This window comes from Ciconia boyciana, chromosome 2 (assembly GCF_034638445.1).
Source record: "Ciconia boyciana chromosome 2, ASM3463844v1, whole genome shotgun sequence".
NCBI lineage: Eukaryota > Metazoa > Chordata > Aves > Ciconiiformes > Ciconiidae > Ciconia > Ciconia boyciana.
The window spans coordinates 12,534,152-12,559,906 of NC_132935.1; the positions used below are offsets into that span (position 1 = coordinate 12,534,152).

General features: G+C 42.3%; 1 protein-coding gene across 1 annotated transcript; it reads right to left on the reverse strand.

The window, feature by feature from the left end:
* Positions 1-516: 516 nt before the first annotated feature.
* Positions 517-25,305, reverse strand: SQLE (squalene epoxidase). Its single transcript, XM_072851905.1, has 11 exons — positions 24,246-25,305; positions 21,819-22,071; positions 21,349-21,529; positions 18,615-18,711; positions 8,782-8,895; positions 6,972-7,143; positions 6,591-6,686; positions 5,871-6,013; positions 4,670-4,766; positions 4,044-4,131; positions 517-2,373 (listed from the first exon to the last, which is right to left on the reverse strand). Exons 1-11 carry the CDS (start codon positions 24,537-24,539, stop codon positions 2,181-2,183), a joined length of 1,728 nt encoding a protein of 575 aa, XP_072708006.1. The 5' UTR covers positions 24,540-25,305; the 3' UTR covers positions 517-2,180.
* Between the last annotated feature and the right edge of the window lie 450 nt (positions 25,306-25,755).

Here is a 25,755-nt window from a genome sequence, read left to right on the forward strand (position 1 = left end):
CAGGGACTACGGAATGGAGCTTGAAATTCTGCCGTGACTTGTCTTCACCAGGGCACAGCGCTGCCGCGTGCCACTGACCACCTGGAGTAGGAGCCCAGCCAATGCTGTCAAACACTACCGAACACTAAACCATCAGTAATTTCAGTCAGAAGCCCACACCCTGTGCTGTCCTGTGTCCAAGTGATCCCGGTTTGTTCGATACTTCAAAGTCAGTCCTTCATCTTGTCCTGAGGACAAGGCATGTAACCATTTCGTGAGTCGCATTTTCAGGTTGCTCTTCCTTACACCTACATGCAAGATTTCTCTCTCCCCCACGGTAATTTCCAACAAGTGATTGTTACCCCGATCATCAAGACACTTAACCAGGCACCGGGTTCAAAAAAAGAAAAGAAAAAAAGAGCTTAAACATATATGTAAATTTAAGCATGCTGGTACTTCCTGATAAATCAGGACCTAACAAGACTCATTAACCAGAGATACACAACAAAGAAAATCTACAGATATCGTAACTTTTTATTTAAGTTAGCTGAGGATATGCGTATTTGGCTCAGGACTGTTTACCTTTGACTTTAAAGAGACTGACTGCAAATAATATAAAAAAATAGAAAATGTAAAATTAATCAATATTTTCAAAATTGTCACAAATTTTGAAAACACTTGTATAAATTCTGCAAAGTTTGTATACCCTTAAAGTGGCATCACTTAGTTACCATATATAACGATATTAGAAAATATTAGTACTTTACCCTAAAGTTTAAACATAGACATATTCATGATGCCTGTAATTTCAAGAGGGTATCAAAAGTGATATGGTTAGAAAAATATACATACTTTTGCTTCTGGAAAAGAACAGGTCATTTGAAATATCCATCAAATAAAATACTAAAAAAGCCTCTCCACAGATTTTTTTCACAGTTCAACATAAAATGTTTGTTTATGTACAGCTTATGCAATCTGTTATTTTTAAAAGATATAGTCAAAGTTTTGCTAGCACAGAAAAATGGAACCTGTTCCTGCTCTCTAACCTGTTGGCTGCACTGATGTGTGATTGTTTAGGCAAGCCAAAATAGGAGAGCCATACAGCGACACACAAAGCAATCATAAGAAAGGTAAGGAAAAATGAAAATACACAAGAGCAAAGGAAAGCATATTGATAAAGATAACATTGAGAGGAATAGTGACCAACAGTAAAGCTCATGAACTCTTTAGTAGCATGCAGTAATTTCTACAGGGGAAAAAAAAACATACTCCAAGTATTAAAAGGACACTTTTGCGATACTTGTTATGAACTTTAAGAAGTAATATTAAAGATTACTTTACTGTCTACTGGAAATAGCCTGGACTGAATTTGTTTCAGTGGATACGGTTTGTTGCTGTGCTTCCGTTCATGGCAGTGTTAAACTTCAATTGTGCACACACCAAGTAACCAAAACAAACCCCCTAAGTTTTTAAAAGGAAGTGAGATAGGAAGAAAGTTTCAAAAACATGTGCTTTCAGTACCTGAGTGCAATGCAGTAGCCAACACAACTATGGTCTGATTATTACTTGTTTAAATTAATTCTGGTGTAAAGAATTATTTCAGAAGAGCAACATGGCACTTGCAACAGTGACTGAAGTTAAACATATGGTGACACTTCAAGATCTGAAATCCTTTACAGTGTCCTTTTAAGTGTCAGCAGACTAGTACCTTAGCTGCAACTGAAAAAGAAGAGGCAAATCCTAATGAAATAACCCAAATCAAGAATGTTCTTACAATATTTCACAGTAATGAAGAAACAGTCTATGGAACTACTGAACAGAAAAAAGCATGAAGGATAATAGCAGCATATGGTTTACCGTTTTCACTTTTCAGTTTATTAATATTAGTGGTGCACTCAGCAATGGATAAAGCAAGGAATGAAATTCTGACAAAACTGGCAATTATCTACCACATGTCAACACTTAATTATGCTCCTTGTAAACAGCTAACTCCTTTTTGAATTTTAATTGCAAAGAAAAGAATATTTACATATTATATATATGTATATAACCACAAAACCAAAATTACGTCAAATCCTTATCAAGGAAATCACATTTTGAAGAGAAGAAAACATAATACAATATTAAATAGTACATGTCCAAAGATTTTGAAGGCATTGTGATTTTCATGTTTTCTTCCTCCAGTCATTTCCCCCTGGATTTTAATAGACTAAATACTTCATTTCAGAGTAAATAAGTGGAAACATTATAGCGCAACTCCGGTAAAGAATAGCTCCACTACTGAAAAATGCACGAGGGGTGGTGATCCATGACTCTGACTTAAAGCAAAAATAAGCAGCGTATAATGCCACAGCAAAGAAGTGGCCAATCAGTACCATTGGTTTAGGAGATAACCTGTATTAAAAACAAATAGATAAAACATGTAAATAAACAGAATCAGAAAACACTGACAAATTTTCATTTTACAAAGAGACATCTCCTCTCACGATTACACACAGTCTTCCAATGTAGGCAGCTCTGGTCCTGCCATCTCAACTGAAAATATGAACTTGATTGTCTTGGAGCTGCTACACACTCTGTATTCCTTTCCACAGTATAGCCAACATACGCTGCTGCTTTCCCTTCATTTCCAGCAGTCTGTGTCTGCCTTTATCAACCTCCAGGGGAATATTCTCAATAGGCTCTATCAGCTGTAGCTCTCATTCCAAAAAGGGGGAAATATAAATGCACACATTTTCACATGTTCAAAGTAGTATGACTTACTGTGCATACACTAGTTTCGGAGCATTTAATTCAAAACTCCTTGATAGTTACCGATTTCCTTATGCTCTTTTATGGAAGACCTCATCCTTTACTATTCTCAACTTCTCAAGCATGAAACGTCTCCACCAGCTCCTCTTGCTAGTCTGGACCCCTCTACCTCATTCAAACTCCCATGCCACCTACATTAACCTCTCTCCAGCTTTTAGTGGCATTTTTTTTACAAAGAAAAAAAAAGAGTCAGCATTTAAGACATAGCTTCTAATAAAGCTCCAACCTTTAGTATAATCCTAAAAATATAGGTTCATGTGAGCCATTGCAGATGACAACAAGTTGGGCAGGAGTGTTGATCTGCTTGAGGGAAAGAAGGCTCTACAGAGGGACCTGGACAGGCTGGATCGATGGGCTGAGGCCAATTGTATGAGGTTCGACAAGGCCAAGTGCTGGGCCCTGCACTCGGGTTACAACAACCCCATGCAACGCTACAGGCTTGGGGAAGAGTGGCTGGAAAGCTGCCAGGCAGAAAAGAACCTGGGGGTGTTGGTTGACAGCCAGCTGAATATGAGCCAGCAGTGTGCCCAGGTGGCCAAGAAGGGCAATAGCATCCTGGCTTGTATCAGCAATAGTGTGGCCAGCAGGACTAGAGAAGTGATTGTCCCCCTGTACTCAGCACTGGTGAGGCCGCATCTCGAATACTGTGCTCAGTTTTGGGCCCCTCACTACAAGACAGACACTGAGGTGCTGGAGCGAGTCCAAAGAAGGGCAACGAAGCTGGTGAAGGGTCTGGAGCACAAGTCTTATGAGGAGCGGCTGAGGGAACTGGGGTTGTTTAGCCTGGAGAAAAGGAGGCTGAGGGGAGAGACCTTATTGCTCTCTACAATTACTTGAAAGGAGGTTGTAGCGAGGTGGGGGTCGGTCTCTTCTCCCAAGTAACAAGTGATAGGATGAGAGGAAATGGCCTCAAGTTGCAGCAGGAGAGGTTTAGAGTGGATATTAGGAACAACTTCTTCACTGAAAGGGTTGTCAAGCATTGGAACAGGCTGCCCAGGGAAGTGGTTGAGTCACCATCCCTGGAGGTATTTAAAAGATGTGTAGCTGTGGCACTTAGGGACACGGTTTAGTGGTGGACTTGGCAGTGCTAGGTTAACAGTTGGACTTGATGATCTTAAAGGTTCTTTCCAACCTAAACGATTCTATGATTCTCCCTGTGCAGAGCCGACAGACTGCGAGCAAAGCAGATCCTCACAGAGGCTCACAATGCTCGACCCCATTCACATTAACTATTACCAGCACACTGAACTTACACAGATAGCAATCCAACAGGACCCGAGACACATTCTCCACCAAGTCTGAAGTAATGGAAACAGGCTTTCTTTAGCTGATGCAAGGAATCTACAAAATGAATTAAAATGACTCAACAAATACATTCAACATATACCAACAACTTTTTCAGCATACACAACAGTGATATTAAATCTAGGACTTTGGTACTTTGGTAGCAGCTGTTCTGTTAAATTCAGCTGGATTTTGAGGTAGTTTTATTTAAGTAAAGGATAGTCTTACAGAAAATTTACATATTCTTGGATATTAACTGACACAAGAACAAGTTTTCTCAAAGTTTTTTCTTTGTTTGGGGGGTTTTTCTTTGGTTTTATTTTTTTAATACTAACTCAAGAGTTGCCTTCACATTGCTAAAACTCAGTTTACATAACACTAGAACTAAACAACTAGGCAGAGAACATAAGCTAACTCATTAAAATCCTTTGACATATTTTTAATATATACCAATATACATATATATATACACACATATATAAATATATACGCACAAACACATGGACATATGTTCATACACATACACATCCCCTCCTCAGGCATATTTATTTATCAAGTTGTAATTAGTCAGAAGTTATCTTTAAAATATATTTACCATCTGTGGCAGCAAAGAGTTCATAAAGTGCCTGGGCAAGAACATTCACTACAAAAGAATGAGATTTTTTTCTTGACCAGTAAAATGTTCTTTTTGCCTGAAAAAGGAAAACAAATAGTATTTCTGTCAGTAAATACAGAATAGCATTCAAAAGATTCCCAAAGAGGTGGTAAGAGTCATACTAGTGAAAATGTAGAGTTGATTTAGTGATACACTAGATTGGTTCCAAGCTAGGTCATTAAGGAACTTTGGAAACTTGTTGAACCAGTTATCCAGGCTCCTCTTACACTAAATATAGCAGGAAAAAAACAAAGGTAGTTCCAAGGTGTGCTTCATCTCATCTTATAGTAGGTGGCTGGGGTAGGTCAGAAACTTGAAGGATAACACTCACCTAGTTCTCTCTGTTGACTAAGTAGGAAATAATGGAAAGTCTGAGGTGACTAGCTGAGATGTAAGTATTTGCATTTGGTCAGGTAAATCCTGTATTGTCCTGACATTCAGGGTCCCTCTAAGTGCTTCTCAATTTTCAAATACACTTTCTGAATCATTTACTTGTAGTTTATAATTATTCTAGCTGTAATTTAGCCAAGACAATATGCCTAACCCAATTAAAAGCAGTAAACAAATGAATAAATCTTATTATCTACTTGTCAGAATTTTGGGTATAAATCTCACTGAAAAAATAAACTCAGCATCACCACTGATGGTGCTGAATACTGGAAAGGAAGGATGTCTTCTAACTTACTGCTCTGCGATTAATGCAGCAGTCAAGAGGCTAGTGGAGCATTGAAATGTGTCTTGATAAACTCGGTACACATGCTCATTATTCTCCAAGTGCCACTCACACAAGCGTAATAGTCCAAACCCACCCCATTTACGATCAATCTGTGTTACAAACACACTACTAATATGGGAATATCAGGTTATACTAGCAGCGTATGCTGACTAGACACAGCACACCAGTCTCCTTAAGCAAAACACGACAGGTCAGTAAGCAGAGTTTTGAATCTGCCTTTTGCCACACAGCCACAGCACTCACAAATCACAGCTCCGCTTACTGGCGAATGCCTAATGTATGATTTATCTATCCAAAGCTTTGAAAACAGCTGTGCTTCACTAATAACTTGCATGTCCCCAAGTTGCATAAAACTTAAAAGTGTGTCATTAAATTGCAGCAAAAGCTGCCAAAATAAAGATTCACCTTAAGAATGTCAGAATCTTCATAAAGGTCTGGAATATCCTGGAGTAAACTTCTCCATATTTTAACATCGTTTAGAACAACACTCATTCCTCCACCAGTTAGAGGGTGTCTTATGTTATATGCATCTCCTAACAGAAGAACACCTAGACAGAAGAGAAAAATTAATGGGATACTGCATGACCATTACATAATCTTAGAACTCAAACCCTCTATTTTTTTTTAAAATCAAACTTACTAAGAATTCATTCCCACGAGAAAATAAGATTAATAACAACTAGAAATTTAAAAAAAAGGAAAAAAAAAAAGAATGTGTTGAAATTAACAGGCTTAAAAAGGCTTTAAGATGATCAAAGTCGAAATATATTTTTCCCTATAGGTATGCACATATGTGTGTCAAAGAACACAGACACACACACTTTTCAAGGTAATTTATTTCCTTTTTTAATCAAGTTTCCCTTAGAAAGACCACACTTGTATGAGTTTGAGCAACTGAGTGATTTAAACTTAAAAATAAAGCAGGCACTGATTTGAAGTCTGGTGTCAATATAAACATTTCAGTTAAACTACGCCCAAGGTACACATTTTCGAAGTATTATTTTTCATAGAAGAATTATGAGACAGTTGTATTGAACAACAAGCATACATCTACGGTAACAAAGCCTTAAGTCCCAGAAGAAGTTTATAATGCTGTTTTCCCTCCTTTTATTTCATAATACACACCTTTTTTGTTAACAGCTGAAGGGGGCAAGAAGCTGGCTGGCATAGTCCTTAAACGATCATTCTGAACGGCTATTAAGAATGGTTCCTTTAAGTGATCTGCAATAACCAAATTTTTTAGTTACACTACTTAGAGTCTAAAATAATTTGCACACAACCCATTTTAACCTCTTCTTAGAGATATAATCCTCCTGAATTGCTAACCTCACAGATATGAGCTGAACAAATTGCTATTTGATGAGGAATTGAAGAAGGATCAATGGTTACTGAAACAGTAACTGTGCACATGGAAAAAGCCCACACAGTTCAATGGATTCAATGAAATGTGCCTTTTTGGGCACATTTAATTGTGACAATTATGGATGGAAATCTTTCTAGACTTACCAGGTAGTTGTGGATGAACGTTCTCAATCATATATTCTTTTAAATTTTTTGGCATTTCCCCTCGAATATCAACAAGGACCCGAGTCTCAGTTGAAGAAATCTGATAGATTAGCACTGGACTAGTTTTAGCTAAAACAAGTTCAGCATAATTAGGTTTAAACTGTGGTGCATCCTTAAAAAGAAAAGAAGGGGGAGAAAGATTGAGACTGATTAATGAAAGGATATTAAACTTCAGATATACAAAATAAATTTCTGAAATACTTTGAAATAAAATCCCATATCATATTAGGTTTGTGTTATTTTTCTCTTTAAATGAAAAAGAGAAGTGTTTTCAAAAAGAAAGTTCTGAACTTCAGTGCAGTTACACTTCTTTTGGCAATATATTTTAATATTTGCTAGAATGTATGTTAAGTTATACATTTCATCTGAACACCTCACTAACATTTAATACACGCCACTGAAAACCTGTAATGTAATCAACGTAGTAGTTTTCCATAAGATCATTTTGGTTTATTTTCATAAAGAAGGTGGTGGGAGGGAAAGAAATACACTAGTCTGTATACGACTACATGGAGAAACCAGCTGAGGAAGAATCATAGGGTTCTATCCAACCAGGTCTTAAACAAGTTTCCAAAAGTAGATAAACAGGAGGCACTTGGGCAGTGGTAACTATAGAGGTAGGGACCCAAGAATTGCTAAAGTTCCTCCAAGGCAGTGTTCTCAGTCCAGTGAAAGTTCTGTAGTTTTGGTTCCTTCTCCCTTAATTATTTTTGCTGTTAATCCAATGGTTATTGCAGCAGCCACAGAGGGCAAGACCCACCCAGGATTCCTACCCGAGTTCTCCAACCACCCAGCTACCAAACTAGACTCCCACTTTCTCTCTTAAAAGTTTATAGGTCCTGAAGGTATACATGTACCAGGTTACAAGGTACCCCACCTTCAGGCAGGAGCACAGTTTGGGTATTCTTCTGGAGTATAAAACATAGGTGGTTTGACCCACAGCTCTCAGGATGATCTAAACCTCAAGATTTCTGCTCCCTGAACAAGTGCCGTAAGTATTGTGAAAAAATGAGTGTCACCATCTTAGCTACCGATATCTTAACATAACCCAGTCAAAGCACCTATATCCAAGGAAATAATTTTACAAATTGGGTTCCAGCTTTACAACAGTGCCTACCTCTAATCCAGAGATTAGTGCTGTGTAAGATATAGCACTAATAGTACCCATAGCACTACCTTATATGAGATGCTGAAACTTTTCTTTCTTAAGGAAAAAAAAAAAAGTATTTTCTATGAACTGGTCTAGTGAGTCCAGTGCTCAGTTTAAACTAGCTATATTGAATCCTAATCCTTTTTTTTTTAAACCCTCCCTTGTTCAACTATGTGCTTAAGATTAACACTGTACTCCACTCTTAAAACCAGAAATCTAACTTTTAACAACAATATCCACTTAAAGAAAACAAAACAAAACCCAAAACTGGCTCACAGTTACTTAAAAGTGTTTTAAGAGTTGAAAATCTGATCTGTAACTATATCAGATATGTCAAGTTTGACATAGCAAGTTCAGCTATCCTAGAGCTGGGATGGAGTATGCATCAATAATTTAAAAGTTAAAAACATAGACCAAAATTTCCAACCACTCCTCAAAGGGACACAGAAACCGATAGAACAGCTGGATAAATATCTAAAAGCATAGTTCTAATTGATTCTGTTGGAAAACATAATGAACAACAACATATTCAGTGACATTCAGATCCACATTAAGAAACGGTAGCATACCGGCTTATATGGTATTATATAGAAAAGTTACCTTCAAAATGCAACCAACAAAATGGGATGAGACGGTAACTTTGTTGGAGACCAAGTTTTTTCTAAACTTGGAGAAAAGCCCATCAGCTACAACAGTAAGTGGTGCATGAAGTTGCTGCAGCATAAAGAAAAAATAAAAAAAGATATGACATTTTCCATTTTGCTTCAGAACAGTGGGAAACAACTCCCAAGCTCTCATTTTCAATTGCACATTAGATGTTCTACAAAACAATAAACGTGTAAGAGGATCACAGACCATATTTATAATATATGTATTAAGAAATACAGTATTTTTTTCCTTCCTCATATGCATATTTAACTCTATTTCCTCTAAAAGTTGATCTAACAATATACTCCAGCTTTTTTAGACATGCAATCAGATAACATAGTTATGGGGACTGTGTAGGAACTTGGATTAAAAAAAGAAAGTAGACTAATTGCTCCCTTCAGCCTACAATGCTCTTCAGGAGAAAAAAGAACATGCAGAAATTTTAAATTAAAGAAGCATGCATAAGCAACTAAACAAAAATAAACTGAAGTGTAACAAACTGAAATGCAAGAATCATACCAAGATCTTCTTTAAAAGACCAAGCAGTGAACTCTGAGCAGTTCCTAGTATACTTAGGAACTGTAAGAACAAATAGTGTATATAGACAAAATAAAATCTGAGTAAACTGATTAGGTTCAGCCTGAACATATGTACAAATTCCTAATGTTTAATACATACATTGTTCTCGAACATAAACGAATTATTCTGATTATTAAAATGTATTTTTAAGCATTTTACTGTTATGGTAATATAACAATATTATTATACTAGAAAGCATTTAGAGGTAGATGTTGCCTTCTACCTACAGCTTTTTCGATGTCAGTATATTCAGTGATTTAACTGAAAATGACTCTAGATTTATATTGAGCATTAGTCCTTGGCCTTCAATGATCTCATACATTTGGCATGACCTGGAAAAAACTGTTTTCCTTTTAAGCTTTCAGAATGTAAGTAACAAGGCAAAAAAGCATGCCGTGTCTCATTAGTATTCCTGGAAAATATTTTACTATTAGATGGAAGCATTTGGTGAGCCAGTATGTGAATGGGTTCCTCTACAAGCAGTTCTCTCCTGCATAGGAATAGACTTAGTCACTTGTGTCACTCAATCCTTACATCTTTTGCTGTGTGAAGGGAAGTTGGACAAAATCAGACGAGAGTAGAGCTGAGGAAAATAATATACGTTTATGGTGTCTGAGCTTATAGAAGTGAGCTCCTGAGTAGAGCTAATGAAACCTCCTTCTATGGATTCCTGTCTCAGATGATTGTAAGCTCTAATTACTCCTGCAATTAGAGCAAGGTCACCTGCCTATATGGGTTCCTTAGAGTCTAATTATCTGAACATTCATGCTACAGTTTTTCCACAGTCAACATACTAAGACCTTTACTCTATTCAGTTGCCTAGTTTTGATAAATTTTATAAGTAGATTTTTAGCATACTGGCTAATTTCAACCTCATTTAAAAGAATACAAATCTCAAAGGTAACATGGTGGACAATGGGGACAGAGAGAACAGAAAACCACAGACATAGATCAGCCTCCTTTTTTTATGAAAGCAGGCTAAGGAATGTAAACAGGCTTTGGTTTTGGGTTGTTTTTTTTCCCCCGAGTAGTTTCCCAGCTGTAAAAAGTCACAGGTAGGGAAACAGTTAAGAAGAAATGTTTAGTAGAAATTTCTTACAGTAGATTTCTACAATCAAAGGACATCTAGGCCAGCAAATGAAACAGCTCTTTCCAGCCACAGAACTTCAGCATTCAGAGCAAAACATGAATTTGCTTATCCCCATTACACAGATAGGAAACTCAAAGCCTTAAGAACAACATCCATGCTCTCAGGAAAGATGCAGGCTAAAACACTGGTCACCCTACTGCTGGTCAAATAAGTCACACTTAAAATTACATAATCATCCAGAAAGCTTAAAAACAAATCTCAAAGCAAAATATGCACTACCCCCCTCTACCCCTGTCCTGGTTTCGGCTGGGATAAAGCTAATTTTCTTTCCAGTAGCTGGTATAGTGCTGCGTTTTGGATTTAGTATAAGAATAACATTGATAACACACTGATGTTATAGTTGTTGCTAAGCAGTGCTTACACTAGTAAAGGACTTTTCAGCTTCCCATGCTCTGCCACAAGAAGCTGGGAGGGGGCACAGCCAAACTGGCCAAAGGGCTATTCCATACCATAGGACGACATGTTCAGAATATAAACTGGGGGGAGTTGGCCAGGGGGCAGCAATCGCTGCTCGGGGACTGGCTGGGCATCAATCAGCAGGTGTTGAACAATTGTATCACTTGTTTTTTCTTGGGTTTTGTTCCTCTCCCTCTCTCATTGCTTTCCTTTTCATTACAATTTATTATTATTATTATTATTATTATTATATTTCAATTATTAAACTGTTCTTATCTCAACCGATGAGTTTTCTTACTTTTGCTCTTCAGATTCTCTCCCCCATCCCCGGGGGGGGGAGGGTGAGCGAGCAGCTGTGTGGTGGTTAGCTGCCTGCTGGGTTAAACCACGACAGCCCTTTTGGCACCCAACGTGGGGCTTGAAGGGTTGAGATAATGACAGATCTGACCGGAGCATGTTAAAACAAATTTGTGACAAGCATTCATTATATTAGTTTAATAGTCGCTGGTCACAGTGTTGATTAATTTGCTCTCAGAGTTGTTGTGCTTGTTCTCAGAGTCATGTTGTGTAACACCTCACTTACTGTATATGTTCCCTGAGGTGCTGTTTATCACCTCTGGGAGCTGGTTAAGGTTATCACTTTGCTGTACTGTGTAGCACTGGCTTATGACATGATAAAATTCTTGGTCGTGAGATTGTACTCAGCACTGCTGTCATCCCCGTACTTTGGGAGCCATCTCACGGAAACTATTAGTAATTTACACTTTTAATCTCTTCTCCTCGGCAAGCCAGTCTACGGGGGAGACACCTTCCTTCACCTTCGCTTTCTCCTCCAGGCTGATTACAAGAGCTCTTGAGAAATATCCTTGGCATGTTCAAACCAGCATGCTCCTATTGCTGTGTCTCCTGAATGTGTTTCAGGCCTTGTTTAAGGCTAAACAACCATTTAAGAATACCACCCAGAGATCTGCCCTGAGGCTGGATAGTTAGGAGTAGCAGGGTGTGCAGGATAGCATGGGCAAGTACCTAGGACAGTGGGCACTTCCACTGTTTTGGAACTTCACCCCTGAACTAGTGCAGAATCCTGAAAAACTAGTAAAATATTTGGAAAAAGTATGCTGTCACCCTGGCAGCTCCAGAGAGAGACAAATCACTGCAACATGCTGGGGCCTGGCCCAAGCCTACCGAACCCTGTTCAGCACTATTCAGTACCGTCAAGGGGAAAAGAAGGTCTCTGGATCTGATGACAAAACAACAGGCACTGCAGCTACTCCAGCCCCCCCATGACAGGCACTGCGGCTGCTCCAATTGTCACGACAAGCACTGCAGCTGAACCAAGGAATCAACCCGTGCCAGCATCAGTCACCCCCATACACAGGAAGAAACCCTGGAAGCAAAAGTCAGCTCATTTAGAAAGGGATGATGAAAAAGCAGGGCCATCATGAGGAGAGGAGGAGGAAGAGGAAGAACTCATAAAAGAGATGGAAACCACCTAATCCCTGTTCCTGAGTGGGCAGCAAGATATGCGAAAATATTTCAGCCATCGTCCAGGCGAGCACATTGTCACCTGGCTGCTCCGATGCTGGGATAATGGGGCCAGTAGCCTGGAATTAGAGGGTAGGGAAGCCGAGCAGCTGGGATCCCTTTCTAGGGAAGGAGGCACTGACAAAGCGATTGGAAAAGGGGCACCAGTCCTCAGCCTCTGGAGGTGACTCCTGTCAGGTGTGAAGGAAAGGTATCCCTTCAAAGAACATGTTATATGTCACCCAGGCAAGTGGACTACCATGAGAGAGGTATCCAGTATCTGAGGGTATCAGCTATGCTGGAGGTGATTTATGGTGACCTGGACAACAACCAGTTATCCAAACATCCAGATGAAGTCAAGTGCACATAACCGAGATGGTGGAAGTTTGCAGAGAGCACACCAGTGTCATACGCCAACTCGTTGGCAAAACTGACCTGGAAAAATGAAGAGGGACCAACGGTGGATGAATTGGCTGGCCAACTCTGGCAATACAAAGAAAGTCTCTCTTCCTCCCTCATCTCGGCTGTGGAGAAACTGTCCTGGGAGGTCCAGCAACTCAAAGAGAATAGGTCCTACTTTCCACCTGTACAGACCAGTATCTCAGCCATTACGAGTCAGCATCCCTCTGCTCAAGAGAAAGGATAGAAGGTATCCTCCAGGGTAACACCACGGGGCACGCTGTGGTTTTACCTGCGTGACCACAGAGAGGACATGAGGAAGTGGGATGGAAAATCTACCTCGACCCTAGAGGCACAGGTACGTGAGTTGCAAGGAAAAACAATCACAAATGGGGGTTCTTCCAGGAAAATTGCTGTGCCAGTTTCCAGTGGGCAGTTCCCCAGACAGAGTCAAAGGGCTGATCTTACTCCTGGTTTTACAGAAGGAACTCCTGACCCATACTTACAAGAACTGGGTAGTGAATACTATGACCAGGACTAGAGGGGCCCTGCCTCCAGCCAGGTGGAGGAAAGGGACAACCAAGTTGGCTGGTCTGTGTGGATTCGACGGCCTGGCGCATCAGACCCACAGGAGTATAAGGCTCTAGTGGACACCGGTGCACAGTGTAGCCCAATGCCATCAAGCTATAAAGGGGCAGAACCCATCTGTATTTCTGGAGTGACAGGGGGATCCCAACAGCTGACTGCACTGGAGGCTGAAGTGAGCACAACTGGGAATGAGTGGCAAAAGCACCCCATTGTGACTGGCCCAGAGGCTCCATGCATCCTTGGCATAGACTACCTCAGGAGAGGGTATTTCAAGGACCTACAAGGGTACCGGTGGGCTTTTGGTATAGCTGCCTTGGAGACGGAGGAAATTAAAGAGCTGTCCACCCTGCCTGGTCTCTCGGAGGACCCTTCTGTTGTGGGGTTGCTGAGGGTTGAAGAACAACAGGTGCCAATTCCTACCACAACGTTGCACCGGCAGCAATATCACACCAACCGAGACTCCCTGATCCCCATCCAGCAGCTGATTCATCGACTGGAGAGCCAAGGAGTGATCAGCAAGATTCACCCACCCTTTAACAGTCCTATATAGCCAGTGTGAAAGTCTAACTGAGAGTGGAGACTAACAGTAGACTATCGTGGCCTGAACGAAGTCACACTGCTGCTGAGTGCTGCTGTGCCAGACATGCTGGAACTTCAACACAGACTGGAGTCAAAGGCAGCCAAGTGGTATGCCACAACTGATATCGCTAATGCCTTTTTCTCAATCCCTCTGGCAGCAGAGTGCAGGCCACAGTTTGCTTTCACTTGGATGGGTGTCCAGTACACCTGGAATCAACTGCCCCAGGGGTGGACACACAGCCCTACCATTTGCCATGGACTGATCCAGACTGCATGGGAACAGGGTGAAGCTCTGGAACACCTGCAATACATTGATGACCTCATCGTGTGGGGCAACACAGCAGAAGAGGTATTTGAGAAAGGGAAGAAAATAGTCCAAATCCTTCTGAAAGACGGTTTTGCCATAAAACAAAGTAAGGTCGAGGGACCTGCACAGGACATCCAGTTTTTAGGAATAAAATGGCAAGATGGACGTCATCACATCCCAATGGATGTGATCAACAAAATAACACCTATGTTTGCACCAACTAGCAAAAAGGAAACACAAGCTTTCTTAGGGGTTGTGGGTTTTTGGAGAATGCATATTCCAAATTACAGTCTGATCATAAGCCCTCTCTATCAAGTGACCCAGAAGAAGAACGATTTCACATGGGGCCCTGAGCAACAACAAGCCTCTGAACAAATTAAATGGGAGACAGTTCACCCAGTAGCCCTTGGGCCAGCCCAGGCAGGGCAAGATGTAAAAAAAATGCTCTACACCGCAGCGGGGGAGAATGGCCCTACCTGCAGCATCTGGCAGAAAGCACCAGGGGAGGCTTGAGGTCGACCCCTAGGGTTTTGGAGTCAGGGATACAGAGGATCCGAGGCCCACTATACTCCAAGTGAGAAAGAGGTATTGGCAGCATATGAAGGGGTTCGAGCTGCTTCGGAAGCGGTTGGTACTGAAGCACAGCTCCTCCCAGCACCCCGACTGCCGGTGCTGGGCTGGATGTTCAAAGGAAGGGTCCCCTCTACACGTCATGCAACTGATGCTAAATGGAGTGAATGGGTTGCACTGATCACACAACAGGCCTTGTGGGAAAGCATCGGAGGTGGAAGGCTGCTGTATGGAGTCCTATACGACAAGTCGCAGAAACAGCTGAAGGAGAAGGGGAATGGAGTCAGTTTGCAGAGGTGAAAGCCATCCAGCTGGCTTTAGATATTGCTGAATGAGAAAAGTGGCCAGTGCTCACTCTCTATACTGACTCACGGATGGTGGCAAATGCCCTGTGGCGGTGGTTGCAGCAATGGAAGCAGAACAACTGGCAGCGCAGAGGCAAACCCATCTGGGCTGCTGCATTGTGGCAAGATATTGCTGCCCAGGTAGAGAGCCTGGCTGTAAAAGTATGTCACGTAGATGCTCACGTACCCAAGGGTTGGGCCACTGAAGAACATCAAAATAACCAGAAGGTGGATCAGGCTGCTAAGATTGAAGTGGCTCAGGTGGATCTGGACTGGCAACATAAGGGTGAATTATTTATAGCTCAGTGGGCCCATGACACCTCAGGCCATCAAGGAAGAGATGCAACATATAGATGGGCTCATGATCGAGGGCTGGACTTGACCATGGACGCTACTGCACAGGTTATCCATGAATGTGAAACATGCGCTGCAATTAAACAAGCCAAGCGGTTAAAGCCTCTCTGGTATGGAGGACGATGGCTGAAAGATAAATATGGGGAGGCCTGGCAGATTGATTGTATCACACTCCCACAAACCCGCCAAGGCAAGTGCCGTGTGCTTACAATGGTGGAAGCAACCACCGGATGGCTGGAAACATATCGCATGCCCCATGCCACCGCCTGGAACACTATCCTGGGCCTTGAAAAGCAAGTCTTATGGTGACATGGCACCTCAGAAAGAACTGAGTCAGACAACGGGACTCATTTTCGAAACAACCTCATAGACACCTGGGCCAAAGAGCACGGCATTGAGTGGGTATATCACATCCCCTATCATGCACCAGCCTCTGGGAAAATCAAACGACACAATGGATTGTTAAAGACTACACTGAGAGCAATGGGTGGTGGGACATTCAAACATTGGGATACACATTTAGCAAAGGCTACCTGGTTAGTCCGCACTAGGGCATCTGCCAATCGAGCTGGCCCTGCCCAATCAAAACTTTTACGTACTGTAGAAGGGGTTAAAAGTCCCTGTAGTGCACAGAAAAAATATGCTGGGGAAGACAGGCTGGGTTATTCTTGCTTCAGGCAAAGGAAAACCCATCCGTGGAATTGCTTTTGCTCAAGGACCTGGGTGCACTTGGTGGGTGATGCAGAAGGATGAGGAAGTCCGATGTGTACCTCAAGGGGATTTGATTTTGGGTGAGAACAGCCAATGAATGGTATGATGTTAATTGCTATATAATACTGTACGTCATTACTTTTATGCTTGCTAATTCCATATTAATGGTATTACAGTAAGAATCACCCAGATTAATGACGAATGAACTTTGATGAAACTGTGCAAAGTGCAGCCCTGATGGAACCAGAACTGGCTTCAGCCTGCAACAATCCAACACCACACACCATCTCTCCTGCCCTGAAAGACTGTTATGACAGATGGAGCCCAACGCCATGGACTAAATGAACCCAACGGACATTTTAGAGGGATGGCCCATAGACTAAGAGAATGATATCTGTGTGTATGTATCGAAAGACGGGGAAAGTGGTGGTGATTAATTGGAATGTATTGGAAAGGGTGGGACCTGGGCATGACGTAGATGGTATAGAATAAGGGGTGGATACTGTCCTGGTTTCGTCTGGGATAGAGTTCATTTTCTTCCTAGTAGCTGGTATAGTGCTGCGTTTTGGATTTAGTATGAGAATAACGTGATAACACACTGATGTTTTAGTTGTTGCTAAGTAGTGCTTGCACTGGTCGAGGACTTTTCAGCTTCCCCTGCTCTGCCAGGTGCACAAGAAGCCGGGAGGGGGCACAGCCAAACTGGACAAAGGGCTATTCCATACCATATGGCATCATGCTCAGTATATAAACTGGGGGGAGTTGGCCAGGGAGCAGCAATCGCTGCTCAGGGACAGGCTGGGCATCGGTCGGCAGGTGTTGAGCAGTTGCATCACTTGTTTTTTTTCTTGGGTTTTGTTCCTCTCTCTCTCTTGTTGCTTTCCTTTTCATTACAATTTATTATTATTATTTCATTTCAATTATTAAACTGTTCTTATCTCAACCCACAAGTTTTCTCTACTTCTAGTCTTCAGATTCTCTCCCCCATCCCACCAGGATCGGGGGGAGGGTGAGCGAGCAGCTGTGTGGTGCTTGGTTGCTGACTGGGGCTAAACCACGACAACCCCCCAAACAAAACAAAACAAAAAAACCCTTCTACATTGCTAGATGATAAAGTCAGTTGGATTTGGGGGGGGAAAAAAACAAGCCACCCCACTCCCCCCAAAACCTCCTCCACTCCAAACTCCTTATCTTTCCAGTACACATATGTGATTCCATGGCTTATTCTACTACAGTGGATTTCCTAATACAGTTTTATTTGTTTTATATGACATGCAAGACAGACCAAGGATCAGGACTTGGAACTCCCCCTTCCTCTAGCTACCTCAAGAGTGGCCAAGGATGTTGTTTCCACACAGCTCTCTTACAGCTTCCTACTTAAAGCACTTTGCCACCAAGTGGGCTGAAATGCCTTTTGCTTGAGGAGGGTCTAAAACCAGCTCTTCTACATCTTGGGCAAGTACTTTTAAAAGGCTCTTTTACGTATGGTTTTATACTACCATTTCCATTTCTAAGCGCCTTAAAGATGAGAGATTTTGTTAGTAATGCTCAGAGCAGGATCTTCCAACTACTCAGGAACTTTCTCAATGTTGTACGGAGGACAGCAGAGCTTAGATAGGAGATTCCTGTCTTCCCTATCAGAGTGCATATGAACACACTGCCTAGACAACTTTAGGCAGCAAAGTAATTTTAAAGCTAACAAAGGGGGAGATTTCAAGTTTGGCTTTTCTAGAGAATAGGCAGTATATCCAGAACTTCAGCACATAGATTCTACCTACATTGGTCTCTCCTAAACTTTTTATTTTAAGTTCATACAGTTTCATAGAATTTAGCCAACAATTTAGCATTATTTGAGGCAAAGAACATTAATCAAATCAGTGATGCAATTAAAATAAGCCAGAGCTCTGGTGGAAGTGTATGTGGAAATGTAGACCGTTACATCCAGGCAAAGCATAAATCTTAATATATTGGTTTTTTCCAGCAGTAACTCTCAAAAGACTTTAAACCCCAGACATATGAATATTGGAATAAATAATGAACTGAATTCTCTGGAGACACTGAAAGCAGAAGCTGCACAAGAATTTATAACAAGAGTTCCCATATGCTGGGACTGTATCCACTAGGAAGTAATCTCCCTTTATTAAAGCTTTTTCTTTCTTGATAATTGCATTATTTCCTTAGCACTGCTCCAAAATAGAGGGTTTTAAAAAAGTTTATATATATATAAACCAACCCTCGATTTTCTCAACAGTTTAACAAAGATTGTAACAGAAAACTGTCTTACCTTAGTGTCTCCAGTTTGTTTGTCCTTGTACTGAACACCCACGACACAGTCATCTTCCTCAAGCAATTGTAACACAGTCCCCTCAATGAATTTTGCACTGAAATAAAATAGAAGGGTTAGAACAGAATGGAAGAGGATTAATGATGCCAACATTTCAAGGCACTAGACACGGAAGGAAAACTGGATTTTCACTAATTTTGTCTCTGCCAACACAAACACTTTGTTTAAATTTTACAGACAAAGATGTTTCTTGACCACCTTCAGAAGCCACAGTAAACGTCAAACAGTGCTTGTCATTAATTTCAGTTCAACACTACCATTTGGTGTGATGCTTGAGAATATTCTAAAACTGCAGTGCTTATCTTAAACACCCTACCACTTAGCAGAATCCCTAGCTGTGCTTCAGGTGCTCCATGGCCATGTGAGAGACACAGAGGCGTTTGACACCTCATAATGGTCAGAAATCAGGCAGCTGACTGAGTCATCCCTGCTAAATGGTGGGAAATGCTGACAGTGCGGGTGAGACCTAACTCCAAGCAGAATGCAGGAGCAAGATCCGAAGTAGCACTTCAACATTTACCATGTACAGTAGATAAAAGTGAGGTACCTAACTCTCAGAGTAGTCCAAAATAATCTAACCAACCTGTTTAGGACAGAGACATGTAGCTTTTCACCTCAGGAATTCAGGATACCCCTTTTTTTTTTTTTAGTTGGCTATTTATGCTTTTAAAGTTCTGCTAATGCTTATGTTTGCAGTTTGAACTGAGCATCCTCAATTTCCACCTCCCAACCAGGGCTATTTCGGTTCCACAAATTAAATCTCTGTAAACTTAAATCCCTTGTTGGGTCTGAGCTGTTAGACCTGATCCCAGCAGTTCAGACTTAGCCACTCAAAATGGACACCCTCTCTCCCTCACAAATATTTTTCTATCCAGATGGAATTCCACAACTTGGAGAAATGAGCTAAAGGCCCACATGAGAATACAACAGCTTGATATTTTAGGCTCTCAGAGGGAACATGAGCAATCGAATTCATGTCTTTTCTACATATCATCCAGCACAGAAATTTCAGAGCAGATAGTGACTGGCTTAATTTGCCAGGCAACAGGCAGGTTGGCTGTATCAAAATATGAATGGTTATGCGTAAGCACACTACCAGAAATTTCAACAGCAAGGGAGTGCAGCAACATGTCAGGTTAATAGCAGGTGAATCAGAGTTCTGCAGATCCTATCAGCTTTAAATTTCTTTTATAGTTGTCATTTCAGTTATCTGAGTAAGTGCTCACTTCTTTTTCTGGTTCTCACCCACTATAAAAATAATTAACTAATGATGCCCTACCTCCTTCCTTTGCAAAAGTGATTTTACTCATCTGAAATAAATTCATATTGCCTAGTACTTATAAAGAGGATATATTAATCAGTAATAATTATCCTCTATATTTTCACAGTTATGAGATTAAAAACAAGGCCTCATGGCACTATTAAGAGATCTTGATCTCTCCCGCACCTTAATTTAACATGCAGTTTTCTATGCTACATTTAAAATGGAAAGCAAACATACACAACATGAACATTAAAGAGAGTGTGGAAAAAGGGGAAAGAATTGTATTCAAGTCACAAACATTAGCTTTTGTAAGTTTCTGCTTCAAAGACTGTGTACAGCAAAGGAGTTTTCCCACAAGTTGAACAAACAGGTGCCCAAATTTAACTGAACTTGAAGCCTCAACAACAAAGCTTTAGCTTTTATAGCTAGTATACACGATTGTCATTAATTTTAATTGCACTATAGAGCTGCTACCTTTTAGTGCTACTTTTAATAATTCATATGAAATAACAGGTATGATAGCAGAATGCAATTTTCCAGTTCTGAATAAAGACATGTAAGGTAAAAACACCATAAAGCACCGAAAACACAAAATAAAAAAAACACCCCACAGAAAACAGTACCTAGAATCTATTTTGTTTCAATAAAAGTTTCCTTATCTCTTGTATAAAAAAAAAGTAATCAGTTAAAGAGGAAGTACCAAACACTAATTTTTATTTCATTAGGAAGAGAAGGTGTCTTCAAGATTCTGAAAAACAGAGGTTAATAACTGGAAAGAGCTACTTCCGTTTAGTGCTCCTTTCTAGTTATTTTGCTTGACTTCTTGTTATCAGAAAAAGCAGAACAACATGCAAATATAAGAGAAGCTTGATTTCTGGCATCACAGATAACATCAGTGGAAGAAATAAATGTCCCTGCTCATTGCAGGAGGGTTGGACTAGATGACATTTAAAGGTCCCTTCCAACCCAAACCATTCTATGATTCTAAGAAATTATATCAGATTTGCCACTTGTTTCTTGACCAAAGAAGTTCTACGCATTGCTCACTGAGAAGAGGTTGGTGCTTCTGGTAAAATGCCAAACCCGAGAATCGGTAGAAGAGAATAAACTCTTTATCCTTGAACTGTTCTCTCACATGGATGGGCCAGTACCTTGCCTAATATTTAAAGCCCATATTCCTGTAGTTTAAAGATTAACTTGTCCCAAAGGCTAACGTATGATGTATACGCAACTCATGAACATGTCTACAGAAATCAGAGCGAGTAACTACAGCTGTTACTTTCTCTCAGTCTTGTTCACTGCAGCCTTCTGTGTTGGGACAGAGTGAAATGGTTAAGGAATCTCACAGATGCTGGGAACAGTGCTTCTGAATCTCTGGATCCCAACTGTGATGTTCACAAAGTGACTCACTTGGGCTCTGCCATAGCTGCCCTTCGGAGACCCATGATGAACTGGCCATGATGAAAAGATCTTCCACTGGCCATGTGGCCATCCTCATATGTTGGATAAGGAATTTCAACCTCCGACTTGCTCTCTATGTCATGAATTATGTAACCATTTACTATTTGTGAATCAATACCTTCTACTGTATCTGCAAAATATAAACCAATAGATGAGTTTAAAAAAGGTTTTAAGAAGCTTAATTATGTATGAAAAGTATTTATTTACATAGACTCCAATTTTCTTAATCAAAACACACATGTTGAAACACAAATATTTTCAAAATGGCAGACTGGAAACACACAAGCAATTTTAATTCAAATATTAAACAAAGATAATGTATTTCTTCATTTTCCCTGTAGACATGCTTTTTCTAAAAACATAATTGAGTGTAGTAACTTTTGTGTTACAGATATATTTACATTTTGAAATGCACTCACCTTCAAGACCCAAGTCTCTAAGTGCATTAAAACCTCCAGGTTGCAACAATTCTCCAACTATCCTGTCAGGTTCTTTCAGATCCCTCTCTATCACAGTCACCTTTCTTCCATCCCTTGAGAGCACCGTGGCCAAGGAAGAACCAAGGACGCCTGACCCCACAATGATAATTTCTGGATCGTTTTGGGGCGATGATGTTGTATTCGGAGCAGTCTCTGTCACATATACATCTGACGAGTTTACTTCTCTTTTACCCTTTAGAAAAGAAAGCCAACAAAGTTACATGTGCCAATGTATCTGTACCATAACCTCGTCAGAGGGCTGACTTTGGACTAGTTCTACTTTGACCCAAGGGACTGAGAGCACATTGGTAGTTGGAGAGCATCTTCCAGTTTAGTTTTGTCCAAAATGAAACCAGTTGTACTCTACAATGCAACAAAAACACAACAAGCAGAGAAAAGAAAAAAACAACACCCTCCCAAACAAAATCAAGATACTTAAAACTGCCCCACTGATCAAAGGCAAACCACTAACATAGTCTCAGAGAGACTGAAAGTCAAGTTCCTATACAAGGCAGTAAGCCATGGCTGTCCCATGTTCTTGGTCTATAAAGTAGCACACCAGTGCCTTCATACCAGTGAGCCACTACTACACAGAGGCCTTAGCACTTTGCAATGAAAAAGGTTATCAGATTCACTGGAGAACATATTTCTCTTTAATTTTACTGTAAGTGAACCTACCTACCAAAATAATAGCTTATAGTAATACTCAGCATGGAAAAGTGTCAGCAGAAGCAGCTACCTGGGAAATGTTATGAAGAAGTGGTCCTGAAATGAAAACTCACCAGACAGTCAAAAGTATAGGCAAAATTACCATTCACCTACATTTAAAACTGTTAAGAATTTATATATATCAGATTTCATATCAGTTAACATACAAACTGGTAACTGAAGACCAGCTATGTTATAGTACCTTCCCAACAGCATCTAATCATATACGCTTCGAAGTGAAAAAAAGTTGTAAGGGCAATTTCAGTGCAAACCTGCAAGTCATTTCTCCAGCTGGTACAAAAGAATAGAGTCCAGTTCACTCTCTTCACAAATGCCTCAGCACTACACTGCTGACAATGGTAAAAATATGATTGCATCAGTGAAATAAATGCCCAGAATAATACTGACACCAGGATTTCTAGTGGCATAGTGTCGTGTTTGTATCTACAACACAGCAAGGGTGTGCAAAACTAAACTATCTGAATTCAGATAATACAAGAAATTGGGGTAAAGGCAGCTTTTACCAGAAAAACAAAATAAAAATCCAGAACCTTTGACTCGCAGCCAAAAACAGTTTCAAGTTCTCTTGTGCAAGGGGTCAGTGCCCAGCTGAAAATGCCCAGAAGCACACAGGAAAGTAGCCAAACAGTGCCAACCCACAGATGTACTGAATATGCATGTCCAGTCAGTAGTCTTAGATGGCAGGACTCCAGCTAGGCTCCAGCCACGAACTAAAGCTCTCTCCACTGTCTCACAGCAACTCTCATGCTGGGCTCTCGCAGCAACTCTCATGCTGGGCTCAGTGGAACAGACTGACTATCTGAGCTCAGGTCCTGTAGCTATTGTACAAGCAATAATTTAGCAGTCATTTTCAAATACTGTATCTGCAGTTGTCTAGACAAATATGTTTTATACAGAAATATTAGGAAGCTGATCACAGAATAGCTGAGGTTGGAAGGGACCTCTGAAGGTCATCTGGTCCCAAACCCCCCTGCTCAAGCAAGGTCAGCGAGAGCAGATTGCCCAGGACCACATCCAGTTGGGTTTTGAATGTCTCCAAAGATGGAGACTCCACCACTTCTCTGGGCAACCTGTTCCAGTGCTCAGTCACCCTCACAGTGAAAAACTGTTTCGTGATGTTCAGAGGAAACCTTCTGTGTTTCAGTTTGTGCCCATTGCCTCTTGTCCTGTCACTGGGCATTGCTGAAAAGAGCCTGGGTCTGTGCTCTTTGCACCCTCCCTTCAGGCATTTATATACATCAATGCAATCCCCCCTGAGCCTTCTCTTCTCCAGGCTGAACAGTCCCAGCTCTCTCAGCCTCCCCGCATAGAAGAGATGCTCCAGTCCTTCATCTCTGCAACAGACTGGCAATTGAAGATACTTTTCTGCTAGCATAATAATCCTTTACTACAAATCTTTCTTCAAACACATTTGATTTGACTCTACAAAATGCCTGCTCTATCACTTTAAGTTTCACTGTTTCTTTTGTCATCCAAAACTAACACAAAACATGACAAATCAAACATCCAGCATGTGAAGACAAACCCTCTCCAACCCTTTCTTAAGCTCCTTTCCCTCACTACGGCAGAGGGTCAGTGGCCAGAGGGAACAGCAGGAGGACATTGCACCCCATGTGCCACGTCTGAATTTGCACCTACCTTTCTGGATTTGGGTTGTTCGACTTGTCGAGATCCTGGGGTGGGTTTTGCCCAGAAAAGCCCAACAAGCGGTAAAGTTGAGAGAACATCAGAAAGCACCCCCCGGTGGGTCTTCCGCTGCTGCTGCTGCTGCTGCTGCTTGGGCCCCCTGAAGTGGTACCTGTACGACAGCAGCAAGCCGAGGGAGAAGAACACTAACACGGAGAGTAGCACCTCCTTATTAGCATAAGTCATGAGGTCTCCGCACTTTTTATACACGTAGATGAAGGAGGCAATACCCAGAAAGGTCCACATCGTGAGGGGACTAGTCACTGTTCCTGGTTGCTTCCTCCAAAGCTTTCCTGTCGACGGATGCTGCCCAAAACGGGGTTTTGTGCAAGGTATGAAAAAATATATCTATAGCAATGCAAAGACTTCCTTTGCGATGGAAGGGAGGGAGATCTCAATGAAAAAACAAGAAGCTCCACAAAACCCTGTACGGGAACAAGCCCCACCTCGCTGGGCTGCCAGAGGAGCCCAGAGAGAGGTTCCAAAAACGCAAAAAAACCCCACAAAAGAATATAAAACGTCTTTTAAAAAATCACCGAGCTCCGCACAGCACCTGAAGGAAAAGCACGACGCCGCCCACCACACGCGATGCTCGCGGAGCTGGAGCTCGTCCCCGCCCCGGCCCGGCCCGGGGGCTTCCCTCTCCAGCGCCTCCCGGGGTCACCCCTCCGCCGTGCCCAGCCCCGCCTCGGCTGCCGGAATGGATGCGCAACCGTTGATGGCGATGCGGCCGCAGCCTCCACGCCCCGTGAATGAAGCGACGGCGCTGCCAGGGAGCCGCCCCGCCCGCCCGTGACACACCCAGGCGGGCGGCTCCGGCGGAGGAAGGCTCATGCCCCGGGGGAGGGCGGGGGGCGCGGCTGATGCTCTACCTGCTCGCGTCAGGGCCCCTCGCAGCCGCCTCACGGAGGGAGGATGCGGCCCGGCCTCCCCCCCGGCAAACCCCCGCCTGGCGCCCCCTCACAGCGAGCACCCCACCAGCGTAAGGGGGGGAAAGGGGAGGGGAGCCGGTCACCGGCGGAGGCTATGCTAATGAGCAACCACCTCCGCCTCCTCGTAGGTACCGCGCGCCCCGTGCCTCAGGGGCATCTAGCCAATCGGCGGTGCTATGCCGAGATGGCGCTATGGCCAAGCGCCCAATCCGAGTGGGAGGAAGGCGGGGCTTGCGCCCGCCGGGCTCCTAGGGCGATGTGACGACGGGGAGGGCGGGGCAGGAGCGCTGCGGTTGCCATGGTCACGGGATGAGGTGCTGCTTGCCGCGGCGGAGCGAGCCCTCCCGCTCCCCCCTTCCCGCGCGGCTGCCGAACGGGGGCCGCGCATGCGCGCTGCGAGGGGCGCGGGTGCCTGAGGGCGCGGCGGGGAGGCTGAGGGCAGCGGTCGGGAGCCGGCGGGCAGCCCCGGGGGGTGGCGGTGGCGGTGGCACGCAGGCGGCGGCATCGAGTCTGCCGTGCTCGGTTCGGCG